The 18148-nt window shown below is 57.3% G+C and overlaps 2 protein-coding genes across 6 annotated transcripts; both read right to left on the reverse strand.

Moving 5' to 3' along the window:
- Positions 1 to 349: 349 nt before the first annotated feature.
- On the reverse strand, positions 350 to 13742 carry RASIP1 (Ras interacting protein 1). Of its 2 annotated transcripts, none has more exons than XM_019425787.2 (12): positions 13616 to 13742; positions 13270 to 13410; positions 11930 to 12615; positions 10094 to 10449; positions 6805 to 7458; positions 5541 to 5578; positions 5157 to 5308; positions 4935 to 5050; positions 2905 to 3148; positions 2526 to 2698; positions 1349 to 1496; positions 350 to 782 (listed from the first exon to the last, which is right to left on the reverse strand). In XM_019425787.2, exons 2-12 carry the CDS (start codon positions 13404 to 13406, stop codon positions 583 to 585), a joined length of 2904 nt encoding a protein of 967 aa, XP_019281332.1. In that variant the 5' UTR covers positions 13407 to 13410; positions 13616 to 13742; the 3' UTR covers positions 350 to 582. The 2 variants fall into 2 exon arrangements, with proteins under 2 accessions (XP_019281332.1, XP_019281333.1); XM_019425788.2 differs by having other exon boundaries at positions 4935 to 5038; positions 13616 to 13741.
- On the reverse strand, positions 13622 to 17915 carry LOC109252902 (izumo sperm-egg fusion protein 1-like). 4 transcript variants are annotated; one of them, XM_053905574.1, is made up of 9 exons: positions 17285 to 17770; positions 16784 to 16858; positions 16318 to 16404; positions 16026 to 16046; positions 15593 to 15673; positions 15305 to 15405; positions 14899 to 15052; positions 14431 to 14605; positions 13622 to 13769 (listed from the first exon to the last, which is right to left on the reverse strand). In XM_053905574.1, the coding sequence occupies exons 1-9, from the start codon at positions 17517 to 17519 to the stop codon at positions 13622 to 13624; spliced, it is 1077 nt and encodes a 358-aa protein (XP_053761549.1). In that variant the 5' UTR covers positions 17520 to 17770. The 4 variants fall into 4 exon arrangements, 3 of the variants coding, with proteins under 3 accessions (XP_053761549.1, XP_053761548.1, XP_053761547.1); XR_008423284.1 differs by lacking the exon at positions 13622 to 13769 and adding an exon at positions 14105 to 14205 and having other exon boundaries at positions 14431 to 15052; XM_053905573.1 differs by lacking the exon at positions 13622 to 13769 and adding an exon at positions 17781 to 17915 and having other exon boundaries at positions 14405 to 15052; positions 17285 to 17436.
- Between the last annotated feature and the right edge of the window lie 233 nt (positions 17916 to 18148).

Consider the following 18148-nt stretch of genomic DNA (forward strand, 5'->3'; position numbering starts at 1 on the left):
GGATTCGGCAGTGTGACCGGCGGGCAGAAATGTCCAGATGATGGCCGGGGGACCCAGACTCCCGGGTCTGAGGGAGAAGAGGGCTGGAGTATGGCCTTTGGGGTCCGAGGGAGAGATGGCTGGTTCCGCTGGCAGGACCGAGGGCCTGATACCTGGCCGACCCAGCTTAGGGTTCTGTCCTGAAATGCGTTGCGAGGCCCCAGGGCTCCCGGTTTGGATTACAAGCCCCAGGGCAAGCTGAGGCCGAGGCTATAAATACCCCCGGGGCCTCGGCAAGAACTCAAGGCTCCAGTCGAGGAACCTGGTGCTCTAATCCGCAGAAAATCATCATCGCCAGCGTTCCCAAGTCTTAACAAGCGAGGCGGTGCCAACACCACAGATACCTTTATTCCTTGCTCCTCGCCCTCACCTCCCAAGCCCGTCTTCCCACTGTCCCATCCTCTGCGACCCGAAAACTCAAACTCCCGGCATGCCACGCGGGGGATAGAACTACAACTCCCAGAGAGCCCTGAGCTCGGGCGGGCTCCAGGGAGCAGAAGCCGAAGAATTTTCAAGGGTCGCGCGCTCGCTGGTTATTGGCCCTCAAGGAGGCGTGGCCACGGGAGGCCCGTGGCGGTGATTGGCCGGCAGTTCCTGCTGCTCCAGATCCCAGAGGAGGCGGCGGAGCCTGCGCAGTTCGCGGTGCAGGGCGTCGTCCGTCACGGGACCCGTGAGGCGCAGGCGCGAGCTGCCCAAGGGCAGGATGAGGGGCGGATGGGAGGAGAAGCTCTCGAAGATGTCCCCTAGGAGACAGAAGAAGACGGCGTCAAATTCTGAAAATGGGCGTGAGGCAGCGGTGTTAGAGAGAGGCTGCGTCACCCCCGAGGGAAGGACAGACTTCAACCAGCAATTCCCGGAGCGGGACCCACTCAAACACGAGTCTTGGGAGTCCCCGAGCATCATGGGAGTTGTAGTTCAGACAAAGAAAGAGAGGCCACCGCTGCCTGGGAGACGGGCGAGGTAGTTGGGTTCTTGGGTCTGAGGAAGGAAGGTCTGGGAACTTAGTTTTACGGATTCCTTCGTGGAGGGGCCTGGAACCCGAGCCCCTGGGTGAGAAGGGTAGGTTGTCGGGGGAAGGGGCTGGGGGCCTGAACCCTGGGGGGGGGGGGGGAGAGGAGGAGCTGGGGCTTGAAATCCCGTATCCTGGCGGAGGAGGGAGTTGGGGCCCATCACTTATTGGGTCTCGAGGGAGGAAAGGGTTAAGGGTCCAGAATCCTGGGTCAGAAGGAGGAAGGGGCTATGGATTCCTAGGTCCTGAGGCCAGAAAACAGCTGACAGCCCCCGTGCCCCTGTCCCCACCGGGCCTCACCTGTGTCCACAGCGTCTCGCTCTGCAGGGGGAGGGTCCCAGGCAGGTGGTGGCCCACGGCCAGGACCCAGCTGGTAGTGGCTGAGCAGATGGTGAAGCTGAGCAGGGGTCAGCGTGGGGTGGTCAGTTCGTAGGCTGCTCCAAGAAGCCTGGTGGGAAGATGAGGTGAGAAGTCGGTGGTTGTCATGGGACAGCTGAGAAAGCCTGAATGGAAGGCCCCCCCTAGAGGGTACCGATGTAGGGGGTCGGCCGTGGTGTCTGTGCAGCCAGATTGTGACTGCGAAGCCAGGCTGTCACCAAAGTGATGGTGAGAAAGGGGGTGCTCTCGGCTTTAAAAAAAAAATGATTTGTGGGGTGTCTGGGTGGCTCAGTCGGTTGAGCTTCCGACTTCGGCTCAGGTCATGATCTCACAGTTTGTGAGTTCGAGCCCCGCGTCGGGCTCTGTGCAGACATAAATGTAAAAATTTTTAAATAATAAAATTTAAAATAAAGTTTGGATCTACTGAACTGAGATGACAACCAAGTCATCATTGCGGTGGACCCGGATTGCCTGGGTTCAAAAATCCCGGCTGGACTACTCATTACCTTCTGGCAAGTCCCTGTGCCTCAGGTTCTTCATCTGTAAATCGGGGGTGGAGGGATTAGGCACCACCTAATAGGGTTGTTCTGAGGTTTCAATATGGCAAGATCGTAAAATACTTAGAACACGGCCTGGTGCTTATTAAGTGCTCTGTAAAAGTCTGAGAAATATCAACAAAAGAAATCAAGGAACTTATCCTGCCCGAATCTCAGTTTCCTTGTCTGTAACAAACGGTCAATTAACAACCTATTTCATGAGGCTTAATCAGCACTCAATGAGCAGTGCTTGATAGTGTTTGGTATCTAGTTTATGTTCAATGAATGTTTTGACTGTCGCATTCCTTGGTCTCATACCAGACTTTCGGAACCAGCATGACTGAGGGAGGGGGGCCTTGGAAACTATTATTCGGAAGTCCCACTGGGATTCAGGTGCACTTTGGACGCTTGGGGCTGGCTTCTAACTGCCAGTGCATCACCCACGGTGTCTGCGCTGGGACTGGGGATAACGTGAGGGCCAAGGGGATGTCAAGGGTGGGCTGAATACAGAGGATGGATGGGGGGGGGGGTTGGGGAGTCAGAGGTCAGGGATCGGGAATCACCTTGAGCAGGGAGGTGCGGGGCACACAGAGCAGGTTCACAGCTATGGAGAGTTTCCGGAAGAATTCAGTGGCAATGTCGCCCAGCCCGGCCCCCTGCAGCCAGTCCAAGACGAGGTCTAAGTTGGTCCGGATTTGGACAGCTCGGGACCATTGATAGAAAGGTCGGCCTTGACCTGTGGGGAAGGTTAGGAAGGGGAATGGGTGCGGGGACTCTGCCCTCCTGCCTCGCGGACCCTTCTTATTTTTCAGCTTGGGATCTGGAGCTTGCTCTCCAGACTCTCTAAAGATGAGGCCTGATCCTGTGGTATGTTCTGAACTGACTTGGGTCCCGATGGCTCCCGCCCCTTCGTCCCTGCCCCTTCCCCGATCTGACCCGCACCTCGTTCCATCAGCGAGTTGAGGAGGGACGCATTGGAGAAGAAGAACAAGTAACCGAAAGTCTGAGACACCAGGTCGGGATGCAGCTCACACTGGCTGGTCAGTTCCAGGGCTGCTTGGAACACGCCCAGGGTGGGTCTCAGCCCCGGAGGCATGGCCGCCAGCTCGGCGCCGGGCCCCGGAAGCTCTGCCCCGGCGGTAAAAGGGTTACTATCCAGGAGAGCAGGCAGCGTTGAATACAGAGTCTAAGAAGATACAGAGATGGAAACAAATGATTGGACTACACCTTCCTGGAAGCTTCCGGGCGGTAGAGCTTCTGGGAATTAGAGCCCATTCCACCTTCGACACCCTAAAGGCCTCTGTGAGCAAATCCCTACTTTCCAGGTGGCTTTCCGGCATTCATCAGGCCTGGGACGCCTCAAGCCTTGACATTTTTTCAGTGTTTATTTCTTTTTGAGCGAGAGAAAGAGACGGAGCTCAAGTGGGGGAAGGACAGAGAGAGAGGGGCCGACACGGAATCCGAAGCAGGCTCCAGGCTCCGAGCTGTCGGCACAGAGCCCGACGCGGGCCTCGAACTCAAGAACCATGAGATCGGGACCTGAGCTGAAGTCCGACGCTCAGCTGACTGAGCCACCCAGGCGCCCCGGGACTTGTGTTTCTCCACACGGACAGCTCGCGGAGGACAAAGGACGCTGAACAAAGAGGCCCCCTTCAGTCAAAGAGTGATTTATCCAGAATTCCCAAAGGAAAGAAAAAGAATAGAGAGTCAGGAAGTGGGAGCGAAGTGGCAGTGAGCCAGTGGAAAGTGAGATCGGGCCAAGGACAGGAAATGAGGTCAGAGCCGAAGAAGAAATAAAGCCACACGTGGCAGGAATGTACAGGAAGCGAAGCCTTGGAGGAAAGGGCTTCACAAATCCAGGCTGCTTAAGGAACATCTTTACGTTGATCAGTCCCCAAAGATCCCCGCTCCGTTTACAGACAGGGACTCAGACCCACGGTAAGCCTGAAACCCTGAGAATTCCAAGGAGCAATATCAAGGTCAAGGGTGGTTGGGGGCCTGGGGGAGAAAGCGGGTCCTCAGGACTAGCACTCCAGGGAGAAGGTCTGTGGCTTGGAAAAGGGAGTGAATTCGGAGCTATAGGAAATGAAGTCAGCAAACAGGAAGTGAAGCCTGATTACAGAGGACTTTTAGTTTAAGTGACAGTGCCTGACACTATTTGATATCTATCTATCTATCATCTATCTATTTTACCAGTCACTGAAGAGTGGACTTAGAAAACAGGAGCTTGGGGCGCCTGGGTGGCTCGGTCGGTTAAGCGTCCGACTTCGGCTCAGGTCACGATCTCACAGTCCGTGAGTTCGAGCCCCGCATCGGGCTCTGTGCTGACAGTTCAGAGCCTGGAGCCCGTTTCAGATTCTGTGTCTCCCTCTCTCTCTGCCCCTCCCCTGTTCATGCTCTGTCTCTCTCCGTCTCAAAAATAAACGTTAAAAAAAAATTAAAAAAAAAAAAAAAAAGAAAACAGGAGCTTGAGGGGCACCTGGGGGGCTCAGTCAGTTGAGCGTCCAACTTCGGCTCAGGTCATGATTTCACGGTTTGTGGGTTCGAGCCCCGTACTGGGCTTTGTGCTGACAGCCTGCTTCAGAATCTGTGTCTCCCTCTCTCTCTCTGGCCATCCCCCACTGGCGCTCTGTCTCTCTCTCTCTCTCTCTCTCAAAAATAAAAACATTTAAAAAAAGAAAAAGAAAACAGGAGCTTGAGAAAATGATAAGGGTGATATGACCAGGTCGTAAAGTTCACTTGTCACGAGGGGACAGATGCAGACCCAGGAGAAGAAGCCAGAAAGGCGGGAAGTGATGTAGGCTCCAACAGGAAGGGGTATCAGAACAGCAAAGCCCTGGGGTGAACGGGAAGTGATGTCAGAGAAGCGGGAAATCTCACAAGGTCGACTAGGAAGTGACGTCAGAGCAACACGATGTAATGCAAACAGGAAGCGAGGTTATGTCAAACAGGCAGCAGGGGACAAGACCAACCTTGGTGAGGTAGTAGACAGACTGCTGGAAGGTACACATGATGACCTCATCCAGGAGGGCCATGGCCTCATCACATAATTCCAAGTCATTGCAGAGCTGTGGGTCTGAGGACAGGCCTGGGGGTAAGAGAGAGAACCAGAGGCTGACAGGCAGGAGCCCAAGTCCCCAAGTAGAGGGAATGACAGGGATCCCGGACAGGCCTGCGCTTGGGTCAGAGCTCACCCTCCTGGTCGGCCTCCTTCTCCATTTCCAGCACCTTCTCCTGTACAAAACTCAGCAGCTCCGTGGTGTTGGCCATCCACAGCATGAGTGGCCGCAGCTCTACGGACACAGCCTCGGGAGTCAAGGGCACCTCGGGGACTCCCTCAGGGTGGCTGGAGAAGGAGGAAAGGACCCATTAATGGGACAGTCCATTATCGTAATGGGGGTGGGGTGATCTCTGCCCAACCCCCACCATAGTGTCCAAACCCCGAGCTCTGGATCTAATTGAGGGCAGAGGCCAATCCCCATTTCACAGCTGGAAAAGTTGGGGGCCAAGGAAGAGCCTGCCTGCAGAGCCCCACCCCTGCATCCCTCTATAACCCTTCTTCCCAGAATTTCTCTTACTTCTCTGGCTGGCGGTCTCCGATTTCCTTGATCTTTTCCTGGAGAACAGTAAGCTCAGAATCAAGGCGCGTGGAATTGAGGGAGAGAGACGTATGAGTTAATACCCTGGTCATTTCTGGAAGCACCTTTTTGACACAGCCTCTCCACACTCAAATGGACCCTAACCCCCAGGTTTAGAATGGTTTCACCTCTCTGTACCTTTTTTTTTTTTTTTCTTTTTTAATGTTTATTTATTTTTGAGAGAGAGAGAGTGTGTACGTGCGAGTGGGGGAGAGGAAGGGAGAGAGGAAGACACAGAATCTGAAGCAGGCTCCGGGCTCCCAGCTGTCAGCACAGAGCTGGATGTGGGGCTTGAACTCAGGAACCGTGAGTCAGTTCCTTAACGGGACTCAGTCACTTGACCGACTGAGCCACCCGGGCGTCCGTCCCTCACCTCTCCATACCTTTTAAAACACAAAGCCCTAGCGGTGCCTGGGTGATTCAGTCGGTTGAGCGTCCGACTTCAGCTCAGGTCACGATCTCACAGTTCCCGAGTTCAAGCCCCACACCCGGCTCTGCGTGGGCAGTGCAGAGCCTGCTTGGGATTCTCTCTCTCTCCCCCTCCCCCACTTTTGCGCCCGTGCGCGCGCTCTCTCTCAAAAGAAATAGAATAAACTTACAAAAAGAAAACAAAGTACAAAGCCCTATAACTGCAGGCGGTCTACCTCCCTCAGGCCCACTTCTGCTCAAATAGAAGTTTCTTCTTACCGCCCAGGCCCTTCTTTAACCCTCGCTCTGAGAAGCCCTAGCTCAATTGGATGGCGACTTTAACCTCCCCCCCAAAATCCCGAAATCTGGATGATTTCTCCCAGGTACTTCTATCTGTAGGTCCAGTGGATTTGTCCTGCCTCGCCTCCAAGCACGGTCTTGCCCACTACTGTTCAAAGCTTCCAGCCCAACGGGCTGCCCGCCTCACCTCCCACAACGGTCTCTCCTGACTTCTCATCCCAGGAGCTCTCTTCCCCCGGCTCCCAGAATCGTTTCTCCCATTATCCCATAGCCGCAAAGGTGGTTCTTCGCTACCTTCTCTTCCGGCACCTCGGATGAATCCACCACTCCCAGCACCCCGCGAGATCCCTTACTGGAGAGCCCAGGCCCCTCCTAAGCATCAGGGGAGAGGTGGCTTCATCCTGCTCGACTTCCAAACGGGCGGCAGGGGGCGACGAGAGGCTGGGGGAAGCCCACGGGGAGCAGACGGGGTTGGACGGCGGTTGGAGGCACTCACCCAGACAGCCTCCTTGATGAGCCGGGCCAGACGGCCCAGCAGGCGCGGCAGGTGGCCCAGCTCCAGTTCCCGGGCTGAATGCTGGACGCACAGCGCCAGCAGCGTGGCCGGCCCCAGCGGTGGTAGGTCCCCGGCGCCGGCCGCTGCTGCGCGCACGATCTCACCCAGCAGCGCCTCTTCCTCGCGGGGCCGGAAGCGCAGCACCGGCTCGCGGCCATCCAGGTAGGCCGCCAGCGCCTCGCCGCGCTCCTGCAGGCCCCGGCCGCACAGGCGGCAGGAGAAGGCCCAGCCGGGGCCTGGCGGGGAGGCCCCCGGACGGGTGGGCAGCCACGGCGGCCGCGCTGGCCCCGAGCCCCCAGCGCGGGGGTCCTTGTACATGAAGAGGAAGTGCTCGCCCAGCCCCAGCAGGTCGCCAGGGTGCAGCTCGGCCTCGCGCAGCAGGAGGCACCCGTTGTGCGTGACCGGGGCACCCCGGGCCGGGCGCACCATGGCCGGGGGCTCAGGGCCGGCACGCACCGTACAGTGCCGCGGCAGGATGTCGGGGGCATTGAGGAAGGTGTCCACATACGGGGCCGGGGACCCACCGCGGGCCGAGGAGTTCCCACCGCGGCCGAAGACATGCTGCTCCCGCGTCATCACATACACCACGAAGTCCTGGAGGGAAGGTGGAGGTACAGGAGAGACACAGCTCCGTGAGGAACGGATGTTTCCAAAGGGGACCCTTGGCCACAAAGGACTCTCCCATCCACCACCTCGCTTAGAATGAACGCTTTCAAGGAGATCTCCTGGGGTCCCCCAAAGCCTCAGCAATTGCTTCCCCTAACCATGAGTGGACTCTTCAAAGGCACCTCCTGCGATGGACTGGTCCAGAACGCCCATCTGGAAGACTGGCTACGTATAAGGAAACCCCTTTCTTGACATGAGTTCTGTAATTGCCCTCCCTGAAATTATTGATGTTTTCCAGGAGACATTTCTCCAAGGAGACGCCCCCCCACCTCTTCTCACCTCTTCTGAATGGACCCTTTCAAGGAAATCCATTCCCACAATGCACTCTCCCATGATACAGAGCCCAAAGAAGGGGTGCTTCCAAGAGCACCACACCCCCATGACTACAGTGGACTGCCCATTCACTTGCCCCTCAAAGAATGGAACTTTCCAAGGACATCTTTCTCCTGTGAGCCCTCCCATGTCTCTACCCCTGGCCCCATTTGCCAGTCCTTCCACCACCAGAATGGGGACTTCCAAAGACGTTTCCCCTTTTAATAAGAGCTTCTCTGAATATTTCCAAGACACAGGACGGATATCTTTAAGGCAACTGCCCCCTTTGAACAAAGGTTGCTTCCATTATGTCCACCCCATGAACATACACTTCCAGGGAGACCCCCTTTCTACAAAGGACCCTTATTTTCCCCCACCCCATGCTGAACTCGCTTCCAAGGAGAAATAATACTGCAATGGACTCACCTACTACCCCCACTCCCACGATAGAGGATTCCAAAGATCCTCTCCTTTGCATCAATGGATGCTTTCAGTATTCTCATCCCAACAAAGAACATTCTCCATGGAGCTCTCCATATAGTGGGTCTTCTAGTAACCACACCTTATGAATAGATGTTTTCCAGGAGACCCTCTTCTTATAATGGAGTGTCCCATTTCATCCACCAAATGAAGAGGTGCATTCCAGAAGACCCCCTTCCTAAATGACTCTCCCATCTCCATCCTACAAAAATGGAAGAGCTCAGTCTGGCCCCTTCCTAAAATAGACTCTCTGTTCTCTATTCACGTTGGGACAATAGTCATCCTGATATCCATAAATCCTACCCTGAACTCATTACCTTTACCTCATGGATGGACATTTCCAAAGAGACCCCTTCCTACAACGGACTTGTTCATCTGCCTCTAGAAAATGGATCTTTCCAGTATGACCACCTTCCGAAGGTAAGATCTCCTGTTATCCCTCCCTGTTTGAAGCAATGGAATGGTCCAAAATACATGAAACCCTTTTCTAAAATTACTCAACCCCAGAAGGGATTCCACAGTGCCCACAATGAACTCCCGGGTTATAGCCACTCATGAGTAGATGAGTGCAAATAAATTCCTCCCCAAGAGAGGCACCTTTGATTCCTCTTCCCCAGGAAGGAATACTTCCACAGAAGCCTCTTTCTTAGAAAGGAATTTCTCATGAACCCCATTCAAAAGAATGGATGCTCCCAACGTTCCCCCTCTTCCCAAAACAGGCTCTCTTATTCTCCAACCTTGTCTGCAAACCCCTCCCTGTAAGGAACTTGCCCCAGTAAGGAGGAATGAATTCTTCCACGCAAGCCCTTCTCTCAATAGTCTTAACCTCTCACTCATACACACCCACACACAGGCCACCGAACCCAACTGGATCGCTCTCCGACAGCACAAATGGGACTATTTGCTGAGCTCCACTACCTTCTAGAGTGGGCTTTCCCACTGATTCCCAGCAGTACCTGTGGAACTTGGCTGTACTGCTGTTACTCAAAGTTGGGCAACACCACAAACATGGCTCCCCCAATCATCGCGCGCGCGCGCGCACACACACACACACACACACACACACACACACACAAATGAGTCTTTCCAAGAGTACATTACATTTCTATTAATGAAACAATTTCCCACTAACCCACGAATCATTTTCTACTATCTGCTAATCCTTTCTCCCTCTCTGCTGCCTAACACTCAAGCAAGTTCTATTGTCACCCAAATATAGAAAACAGAAGCATCCGTACCACCTACGTCCCCTAACAAGAGTCAAATCATTCCAGTGTAAACCCGCTTAGAAAGTGGGTTAGTCCGCTCCTTCCAAGAAAATATACGCTTACCCAGAACAAGATCCCATACATCAATGAAATTATCTTCCTCCCAAACAAGATAGACAGTTCAATTACTCCTCATCAAGAAATAGACGCTTACAAGGAGATCCCTTTTCTACGATAGGCTCTCGCATTCCCCCTTGACAGACAAAGACAGTGTTTTCCCCCAACATTGCATGAAATGAACCATTCCCCACTTGTTCTTCCAGCAAAATCTTTTTCAGCCATCAACCTCCACGACTTTCACCTCTTCCCCCCCATCCCCTGTCTTCCACAATGACCTCTCCTACCCTGGAACCCTACCTTGCTGGGCCCACACCTTCCCACAAACCTGAGACTACCGCGACCCAGGGGATTCTGGGAGTTGTAATTTTGTCGCCCTGCAGAGGAAGTAAGGTCGCAGGTAGGTCGGAGCGTAGTTCTCTCCGGGGTAGGAGGGGCTGCCTTACCTGAGCGTCCTGGTAGCCCTGGAGCAGCAGGAAGTAGGGACGGTTGCTGGGAGCCTGAATGAGGCACTGGGTCAACTGATCGAAGTCGCCAGGGTCAGCAGGTCCGATTTGGGTGTCGGCTGCCCCTGGGGCCATGCTAAGCGCCTGCTGCCTGCGCTCCTGCTGCCGCCGCCGGCGACCCTGCAGGCTGAGCTCCGACACGCTGCGCCGCAGGGACAGGTTTTCCGAGCGCTCTTTGCCCCCGGACCCAGCGGGGGGCCCTGACCCGGACCCCGGGCCCGGACTGGCCAGGGCCGCCCCTCCGGACGCCGCCCGGGAGCGATTCTTCTGTGGCCGCCACGAGGGGGCACCCGTGCCTGCGGAGAGACGGAGAGGGATGAGGCAAGAGACTCCAAAGAGACCGAGACACGGTCGGAGAACCGAGATGATAAAGAGACAAAAAATTGACCACAGAGAGGTGAGGCTGCTTCCCACGTTTAGTTTTCTGTATATGCTGTTCCCTGTGCCTGGCACAGAGTGGGTGATGGTGAACGGAAGGAACGAACTAGTGATTTGTTTCTCACTAGGCCGCGAAATCTAGGAGGGTGGGAACCTCATCTGTCACGTGCTCACTGTATTCCCCCAGGGCCCTAAATAATGTGTGGCCCACAGTAGGCGCTCAAGCAATGCTTTTTGGGGGGGGGAAAAAAAAAAGACAGTGATGGTTGTAATTGCCATTCTTTATTAGGCGACCACTATGTGCCAGGCCCTGTGCTAAAACCCTTTTATACATTTTCCGATTTCATCTTCCCCTAGGGTTTTGCAGAGCGGAACCGACAAAGAACGGATCGGAATCCAAGCCAGAGTTCAGAGCTCAGGAGGTTGACCGCTACACCACTCTGTCTCCCCGATGGGAGGCTCAGAAAGAGAAAAGCGTTAGGAGGTTCTGTGAGCAGCCCCTCCCTTAGAGCCAGGCTCCATCCCTGCCGGGCCCTGCTCTGCACTTACTGTCTCACCCAGGGGACCACCTCCTGTTCCAGGAACGTTTCCTCAAAGGCCAGGCCAGCATGTAAGCCCTTGATGGTGTTACGTCTTCATTTCCCATGCGCCACCCTCAAATCTCCCACCCACAGTCTGCAGCCAACCCAGCCGAGATCCACCTGCTCCAAGGTCAGATCCTCTGAAGCTTCGATCTGTTTTTTTAATTATTCTTAAGAGAGGGAGAGCATGAGCCTGAGCACGAGCAGGGCAAGGGCAGAGAGAAGGAGACACAGAATCTATAGCAGGCTCCAGGCTCCCAGCTGTTAGGACAGAGCCCGACGCCGGGCTCGAGCTCATGGACCGAGCGATCATGGATCATGATCCGATCCGAAGTCGGAGGCTTAACTCAGGCGCTCCTAAAGCTTGGATCATTTTCGACCCCAAACAAGCCCACCATTTCTTCACTCTCCAGGCTCCTCCCCCTTAGAGGCTTAATCGACGTCAGCCCTGCCTCTCGCGAGAGGCCTTCTAGCCACGCGGACGACCACCACCACTCAACACCTCTGGCTCTGGGTTACTGTCTTCAGCAGGCGCCCCCCCCCACCCCATCACAAGCCCCGCCCATCCACTCTGGCAATAACTCCGGTCTAGCCCCAGCCCCGCCCCCGACCTGACCCGGGGCTTTAGGCTCCTCCCATTCCTCCCCCACCTCCCACTTTCTCCCGGGGGCCCCTCCTCCAGCCTACCCCTGGTCTCTCAGGCCCCACAGATCCCGGCCCCCAAGCCCCGCCCCGCCTCCCCGCTGGCCCCGCCTCCGGGACAGGCTCCGCCCCGCCCCCAGGCCCCGCCCCCGGAGTCGGGCCCCCGCCGGCTCACCGTCGCTGTCCGCCGCGCCGAAGGCCTCCTGCTCCAGGCGGCGCGCCTCCTCGCGGCCGCGCAGCTCGAAACGGCGCGCCCAGCCGGGCCGCGCTCGCCACAGCTCCTGCACCAGCAGCGGACGCTCCGAGTCGCCCAGCACGCGCAGGTGCTCCGCCCGCCACTCGCAGCTGCCCACGCCGCCCGCCGCGGGCCGGCCCAGCGCGTCGCACAGCGCGAAGGCGTCCACGCAGCTGCTCTCGCCTGGGCTGCCGCCGGGGCTCCCCGCCAGCCCGTAGCGCTCCAGCGCCTCGGCCACCAGCTCGCGTGCCGTGGAGCGCGCAGTGGCGAGCACGCTCTTGTAGTTGGCGCCCGACGCCAGCCCGGCGCCGAAGATCTTGAGGACCCCCGGGGGTGCCGTGGCGCGGGCGGCCAGCGGGGGCTCGGGGGCCACGCCCGCGGCCAGCTCAGGCAGCTTCTTCTCGCTGGCCCAGCGCTGAGCGCCCCCCGGAGTCCCGGCGCCTCCCGCGCCGCCGGACCCCGTGGCCCCGGTCCCCGAGCCCCGAAAGAGCTGGGAGATGCGCTTGGCGCGACTCCCGGAGGCTCCCCCGGCCGCCTTGACCGCGCCCACTCGCCGCAGCTCCACGTGCGGCGGCGGCGGGGGCAGCGGCTCGCTGCTGCGGCTCCCCGTGTCCGAGGAAGAAGACCTGGGAACCCGCCAGGGGCGCGGAGAGGCGGCAAAGAGACCGAGAGAGACAGGCCAGGATGGAGGCCGACGGTGGAAGACGAAGGAAGGAGGTGGGCGAAGACCCAGACGGAGGGATCAGAGACCCGGAGAGTGACAGAGAGATCCATTGAGAGGGGACACAGATCCGGACCGAAAGAGCAAAAGAAACCCAGGAAAAGAGAGGGACAGAGACACAGATAAAGAGGGAGACAGAGACCCACAGAAGGGGGAGAGACGCGAGTGTACAGATACGGAGTTGGGCAGAGGCCAGAGTCAGAGAGAGAGAGAGAGAGAGAAATAAATGAAGGTGAGTGGCACCTAAGGAAGTTGCAAGAGGTAAGCAGGGAGGGGAGGAAGGAAGGGGAATCAAACCCTTGCCCCTGTATCCCCATCGCCTTGTCCATCCAGCGAGGGCCCCTATCCAGGCCCGACTCTTCCCCGACCGGACTCTGAGAGCACTGTGGCCCACTGTCTGTCTCCTCCAGCCCGCTACCTCGCTTGCCCATTCCGGAAAGGAACTGCAGTCAACGCTCGGGGCCCCTGGCCTTCCCCGGTACAGAGACTGGATCAGAAACGAGGACAGTTGGGAGGTAGGTAGAGGAGGGACAGGGGCCTGGGGGAGGTGGGCACTCACTTAACAGAGGCGGCGCTAGGCCAGCGGCGTCCCAGCTTGGCCAGCTGCTTCCTGGGAGAATTGATCCACAAGCCCACGGGGAGGTGGAGCTTCCCGAAGCGGGGGCTTCCGCCCTCCTTCCGTTCACCAGATAGCATGGCCCTAAGGAAGGATGGGTAAGACCCCAACTCCTGAGGCCCCGAGTAGTGGGGTTTGGGATGGAGGGGCCTGGGGCTCAAACTCCTGAGTCTGGGTGGAGGAGAAGGATGGGAGCTAAGCTCCTGGGTGCTGGGATGGGAGATGGGTGGGGACTGGCCACTGGGTCTGAGGGAGGAGGGGTCTGGACTCCTGGCTCCCTGGTTCTTACCCTGCTTCAGGTCCCAACAGCACCCCGGGGCCCTGGCTCCGTTGGCCCTGGTTGGTTCCTGACCCCGCTGTTCCCGTTCAGCCTTTGCTTCTGCCCCGGCTCCCAGCACTGGGTGGGGGACAGGAAAAGGCGAGAGGAAACCCGGCAGGAAGAGCTGGGAGGGGGCGTCCTGTGAGGGGACCGGGCCTGGGGGAGGAGATCTGCGTAGGGCAGGCCCTTCTCTACTCCTTGATTGTGGAATTACATCTCAGCTAGTTGGGCTCTGCCTTGACACAGGGAACTGACTTCCCAGTCTCTCCGAGGACAGGAGACCCGCCCCAGACCTCTCCTTGGGAAACCAAAAGTGAGGATCAGACCGGAGGAAATGAATCCGATATTTAGACAACCAGATAAATCTTTATTTGCGCCTTGGTACGGTGTGCTTTTCGTTCGGTACCTTCGGAACCTGGCTCTGTGAAGGCTGACTGTGTGACACCGGGCTCTGTGACTGCCGACTCTGGGGACCCTGGTCCTCTGGGGCTGCTGCCTTGTCGGTACGGACCCAGGACTTGACGGAATCGATCAGGGTCCCAGACCTAAAGCAAAGTACGCTGGGGAAGGGTGCGGTGCAATCGTGTAAGCAGATTAGGTCCTGAGTGAGGGACACCCCTCCCAGCCTCCCTAGATCTGATCCTTTTCTATGACCCAAGCTTCGCCGCCCTGGGTAAGCACGCCCCTCTTTTCTAAGCCCCTCCCCCTAACACCTCCTCCTACGTTAGGAAGTTGGAGACCCCGCCCCTCGCCCCAAGCCCTGCCTTCTCCCGGAGGCGGCTCACGAGGTGGCAAAGCCGATGATCAGAAACACAAAGCCCCAGATCAGCATCTCGAACAGAAAGCCTCTCAGCGCGTCCTTGGGATTCAGACACTCTGTCGGCTTGAGGGATCGAAACCGCTGATACTGGGTCCCGGGGTTTGATTTCGGGATCTCCTCCATGACTCTTTTGGGCAACACTGACAGAGGAGAGAGAAGGAGCAGTCCTGGGAGGGCCGGTCGTGGCCCAGGCAAGCTCTGTCCACGCCACCCTTCCCCAGGACCCGGGCCTCCCAGGAGATAAGCACGCCCCTCACTGCCTGAAGCCAGGCCACTGTGAGAGGTGGCCGCACCCTGGGCAGGAAGCCACACCCCCTTGGCCTGAAACCACACCCCGACAGAAAGTTAGGCCCCCCAGGTCGCTCGCTGAAGCTGACTGCCTCCCAAACCCAGGACCCTGAGTCCCATACGTCTGTCGACTCCCAGCTCTGACCTGTGACTTCAAAATGGATGACCGTGGCTGGGCCGGATCGCTCAGTGCCCAACTCGCAGCGGTAGTTACCCGCGTCCTCTGGCCTCACCAGTCGCTTGATCAGGGTGGGCCGTTTCCCCTCGGACACCAAGGTCTCAGGATTGCTCCCCCAAACCTAGACCCAAGCTCAAGGGGTCACAGAGGCCTGGGGTAATTCAGGATTTGGGGCAGTACAGGTGTGAGAGCATCACGGGCTCTCAGTGGGGAAGATGGGAGTCCAGGGTTACTGGTAAGGGCATGGGGTCCCCGGGGATCCCTAGAAGTCAAACCTGGTAGGTCATGGGTCATGGGGATTGTGGCAACAAGCTTGTGGATGAGGGGGTCGGCGCTCACACAAGCCTTATGGACTTGGGGTTAAAGGGCCCACCCTGTAAAAGCTGTAATAGGTCAGGCCTTGGGATAATTTATGCCAGTCGAGCTCACAGTCGAGGATCAGGTCTTCCGTTTCATGGACATTGATTTGGAGCACTGGAGAGACAGGTTGTGCTCCTTTGCCTCTTCAAGGTTCCTGGTCCTCCCTCAACTCCCTCCACTCGGTGGCGGTCCCACCTTCTCTGGTGGGCGGGCTACAGTCTCCGCCCCCCCCCGGGCGGTGTCACAAGTCTGGCTCCGCCCCCCTGGCGCCAACCCCTGCGGCTGGCCCCAGCTCTCTCACCCCCACAATCTCTGGATTTTCGACAAGCGTGAAGCTGCTTTTTACAGTTACTGCACCAGATCAGAAGCTGCAACATTGTACCTGAAGGGACAGGATCCAGGCTGTATTCGCCCTGAGAGGCGAGGCTAAAAGGAGAGGGCAGGGCCAAGGTCTGGGGCGGAGTCAGGCGCCTAATCCCTAGAGGTCAGCCCAAGGGGCGGGGCTAGAAGGCAGTCCTCCCTGAAGAGGGGTGTAACCAGTCTCAGGAAAGAGCGCCCAGAGAATGGGACCCGCTGTCCAGGAAGTCCGCTGTGCAGAAGGACTACTGGGGACCAGGAACCTCTCAGACGGGGGGAATGAAGAACCAGGGAGACCCAAAGCCAGAGGAGAAAGGCTGGGTATTCAGGGGGCAAGGATGAAGGATAGAAAGCCAGTTCCCGTAATCCGGACTCACCACATTTGTTGGGACAGAAATCTGCCTCAGAAGGAAGAAAAAACAACACAACAACAAAAAAAGGATTATCAGATTCCTGTTAAAGGAGATGAGGGGGGAAGAAGGAATAGGTTGCGTTTGGGCTCTTGGGATGGAGGGAAGAAGGACACGGATGTCTGGATCTCTGGGTCCCAGGGAGGACGGGGTGGGAAGACGTGAGAGGCTGGGCATAGAAAGCAGGGGCTGGGGACTTAGACCCTGGACCTGTTGGGGGAAGGGGCTGTGGTCCCTGATGGAACCCATCGTCCCTCACCCTTTCTTTGGAACCGAGCGACATAGCCCTGAAAGGCTGCCTTTTCCAGAGTCAACATCCAGGAGAACTCGTTCACGAAAGTGTCATCTGGGAAAGAGCAGGGTGACAGAGTGCTTCCCCTCGTCCCACCCACCCCAGGAGGACATGCAGGAAGTTTGCCTCCATCTGAAGAGGCTGGCGTTCCACCTTGGGGCCATCTCAGGGAGGGACAGTGAAATTGAATGACCACTTAACAATGCTGGCCACTGAGCTAAGCGGCGCCTGGCGTGCAGACACTGTTAGGACCCACTTTAGAGGTGACAAACCAGGGAAATTCCTCTCTCAAGGCCACACAGCTAAGGGGTGGCCAGGCCTGAAGCTGAACCAAGGCAGGTGGGCTCCAGAGCCACTACCAGACCCGTCCTCACCAAAAATCATTTCCCTAAAAGTTTCTGGAGCCCCTCCCGTGGCCCCTGTGTGGATTTACCTGCTACACCACTGTTTCTGATAAGTCTCACACTCCTCAGAAAACTTAAGACTGACGTTTCCATTGTGGCCTCATCTGGAGGGACACAGAGGATGCGGGGAGAGGAGTTAGACCTCAGATTCCAAGCCTTAAGGTCTCATTGGCTCAGCTAGTGTCAAAAACTACAATACCCATGAGGGTACCGGGCAAGGCCAGGGCTGTAAATGGATTGCACGCCCGTTGACTTCTGGGAGATGTCGTTTTGTTGTTTTTGGTTTTTTTTTTTCTGTGGGTTTGTGTGTTTGTTTTTTTTACAAAATTGCAGGGTAAGGACTAGGGAAACAGCGTATTCCTTTGCCCAGGGGAAGGCCTGGAATCGGCATCTCAGTCTTCTCCATTCACGAACCCAGCAGACTCTGCCTCCAGCCCTTGGGTCCCGTCCCTCCCCCGCCTCCAGCAATCCGAGCACCAGACCCCTGCTTTCCCTCCACCCTGGATTCCCACTCTCTACCCTGCCCTCACCGATAACCCCCATAAAGGTGTCCTCTAAATATGGCAGGTCCCGGAAATCCCTCACGGTTTCTCTTATCCTTTCCATCACTTGTCTGTGACGCCCGGGGGCGAGGTGGGTAGGCAGGTATTCCTTTTCCAAGGCGTCCAGCGCGGCCACGACCCTTGGATCACAAATGACACAGCTCCGGGCCCGAAGCAGGCAGCCGGCTAGCGCCGCCACCAGGAGGGCTACTTGGGCACCCATTGAGGCCAGAGGGCTCAGCCCGCACAGAACCCCGGGGAGGGTCCTCCCACCCCACTCGGAGGAGGTGATCGCTAAGGGGAAAGAAGCCTATCCCTGAGACGAAGAGCCCCAATTTGCAGGCCTCCCACTTCTCCGTTAGGAAACCGAGGTGTCCGGAGTCCCGAGGCACCCTAGACAGCCGCTGCCCGACCTTGACCTTGAATGTTGTAGCGGAACAGCCGAAACCAGGCTGAGGGCTTTTGGAAGGGACGAGCAGGCCACCGTCTTCCACTCGATTTCCCAAGACTGAAAATAAGGATGTTGTTGGGGAGAGGGTGACGTTGGTCACGTGATGTGGAGGGCTTTATGACTGGAGCCAGGGTCACCTTTCACCCCGATCTACAAGGAATTCCCACACCCTCCCCCTTCTACGTTACTACCTGGCCCGCCCCCTCCCCCCCCTCCCCGCCGGACTTCCCTAGAGACGACGCTCCCCGGGAGTTTTCTTGGCCCCGCCCACAAACCCAACTCTGAGTCTGATTGGACGGCAACAAAGGGAGGCTCCGCCTATGGTTCCAGGACAAAGCAGACAGCCCCCTCTCAGACTAGAAAGTTCATCTGGTCCCCCCAGACTAGGCCCTCAGTGGTGG

The sequence above is a fragment of the Panthera pardus genome, unplaced genomic scaffold (genome assembly GCF_024362965.1).
Source record: "Panthera pardus isolate Hobbes unplaced genomic scaffold, ASM2436296v1 HiC_scaffold_18, whole genome shotgun sequence".
Classification (NCBI taxonomy): domain Eukaryota; kingdom Metazoa; phylum Chordata; class Mammalia; order Carnivora; family Felidae; genus Panthera; species Panthera pardus.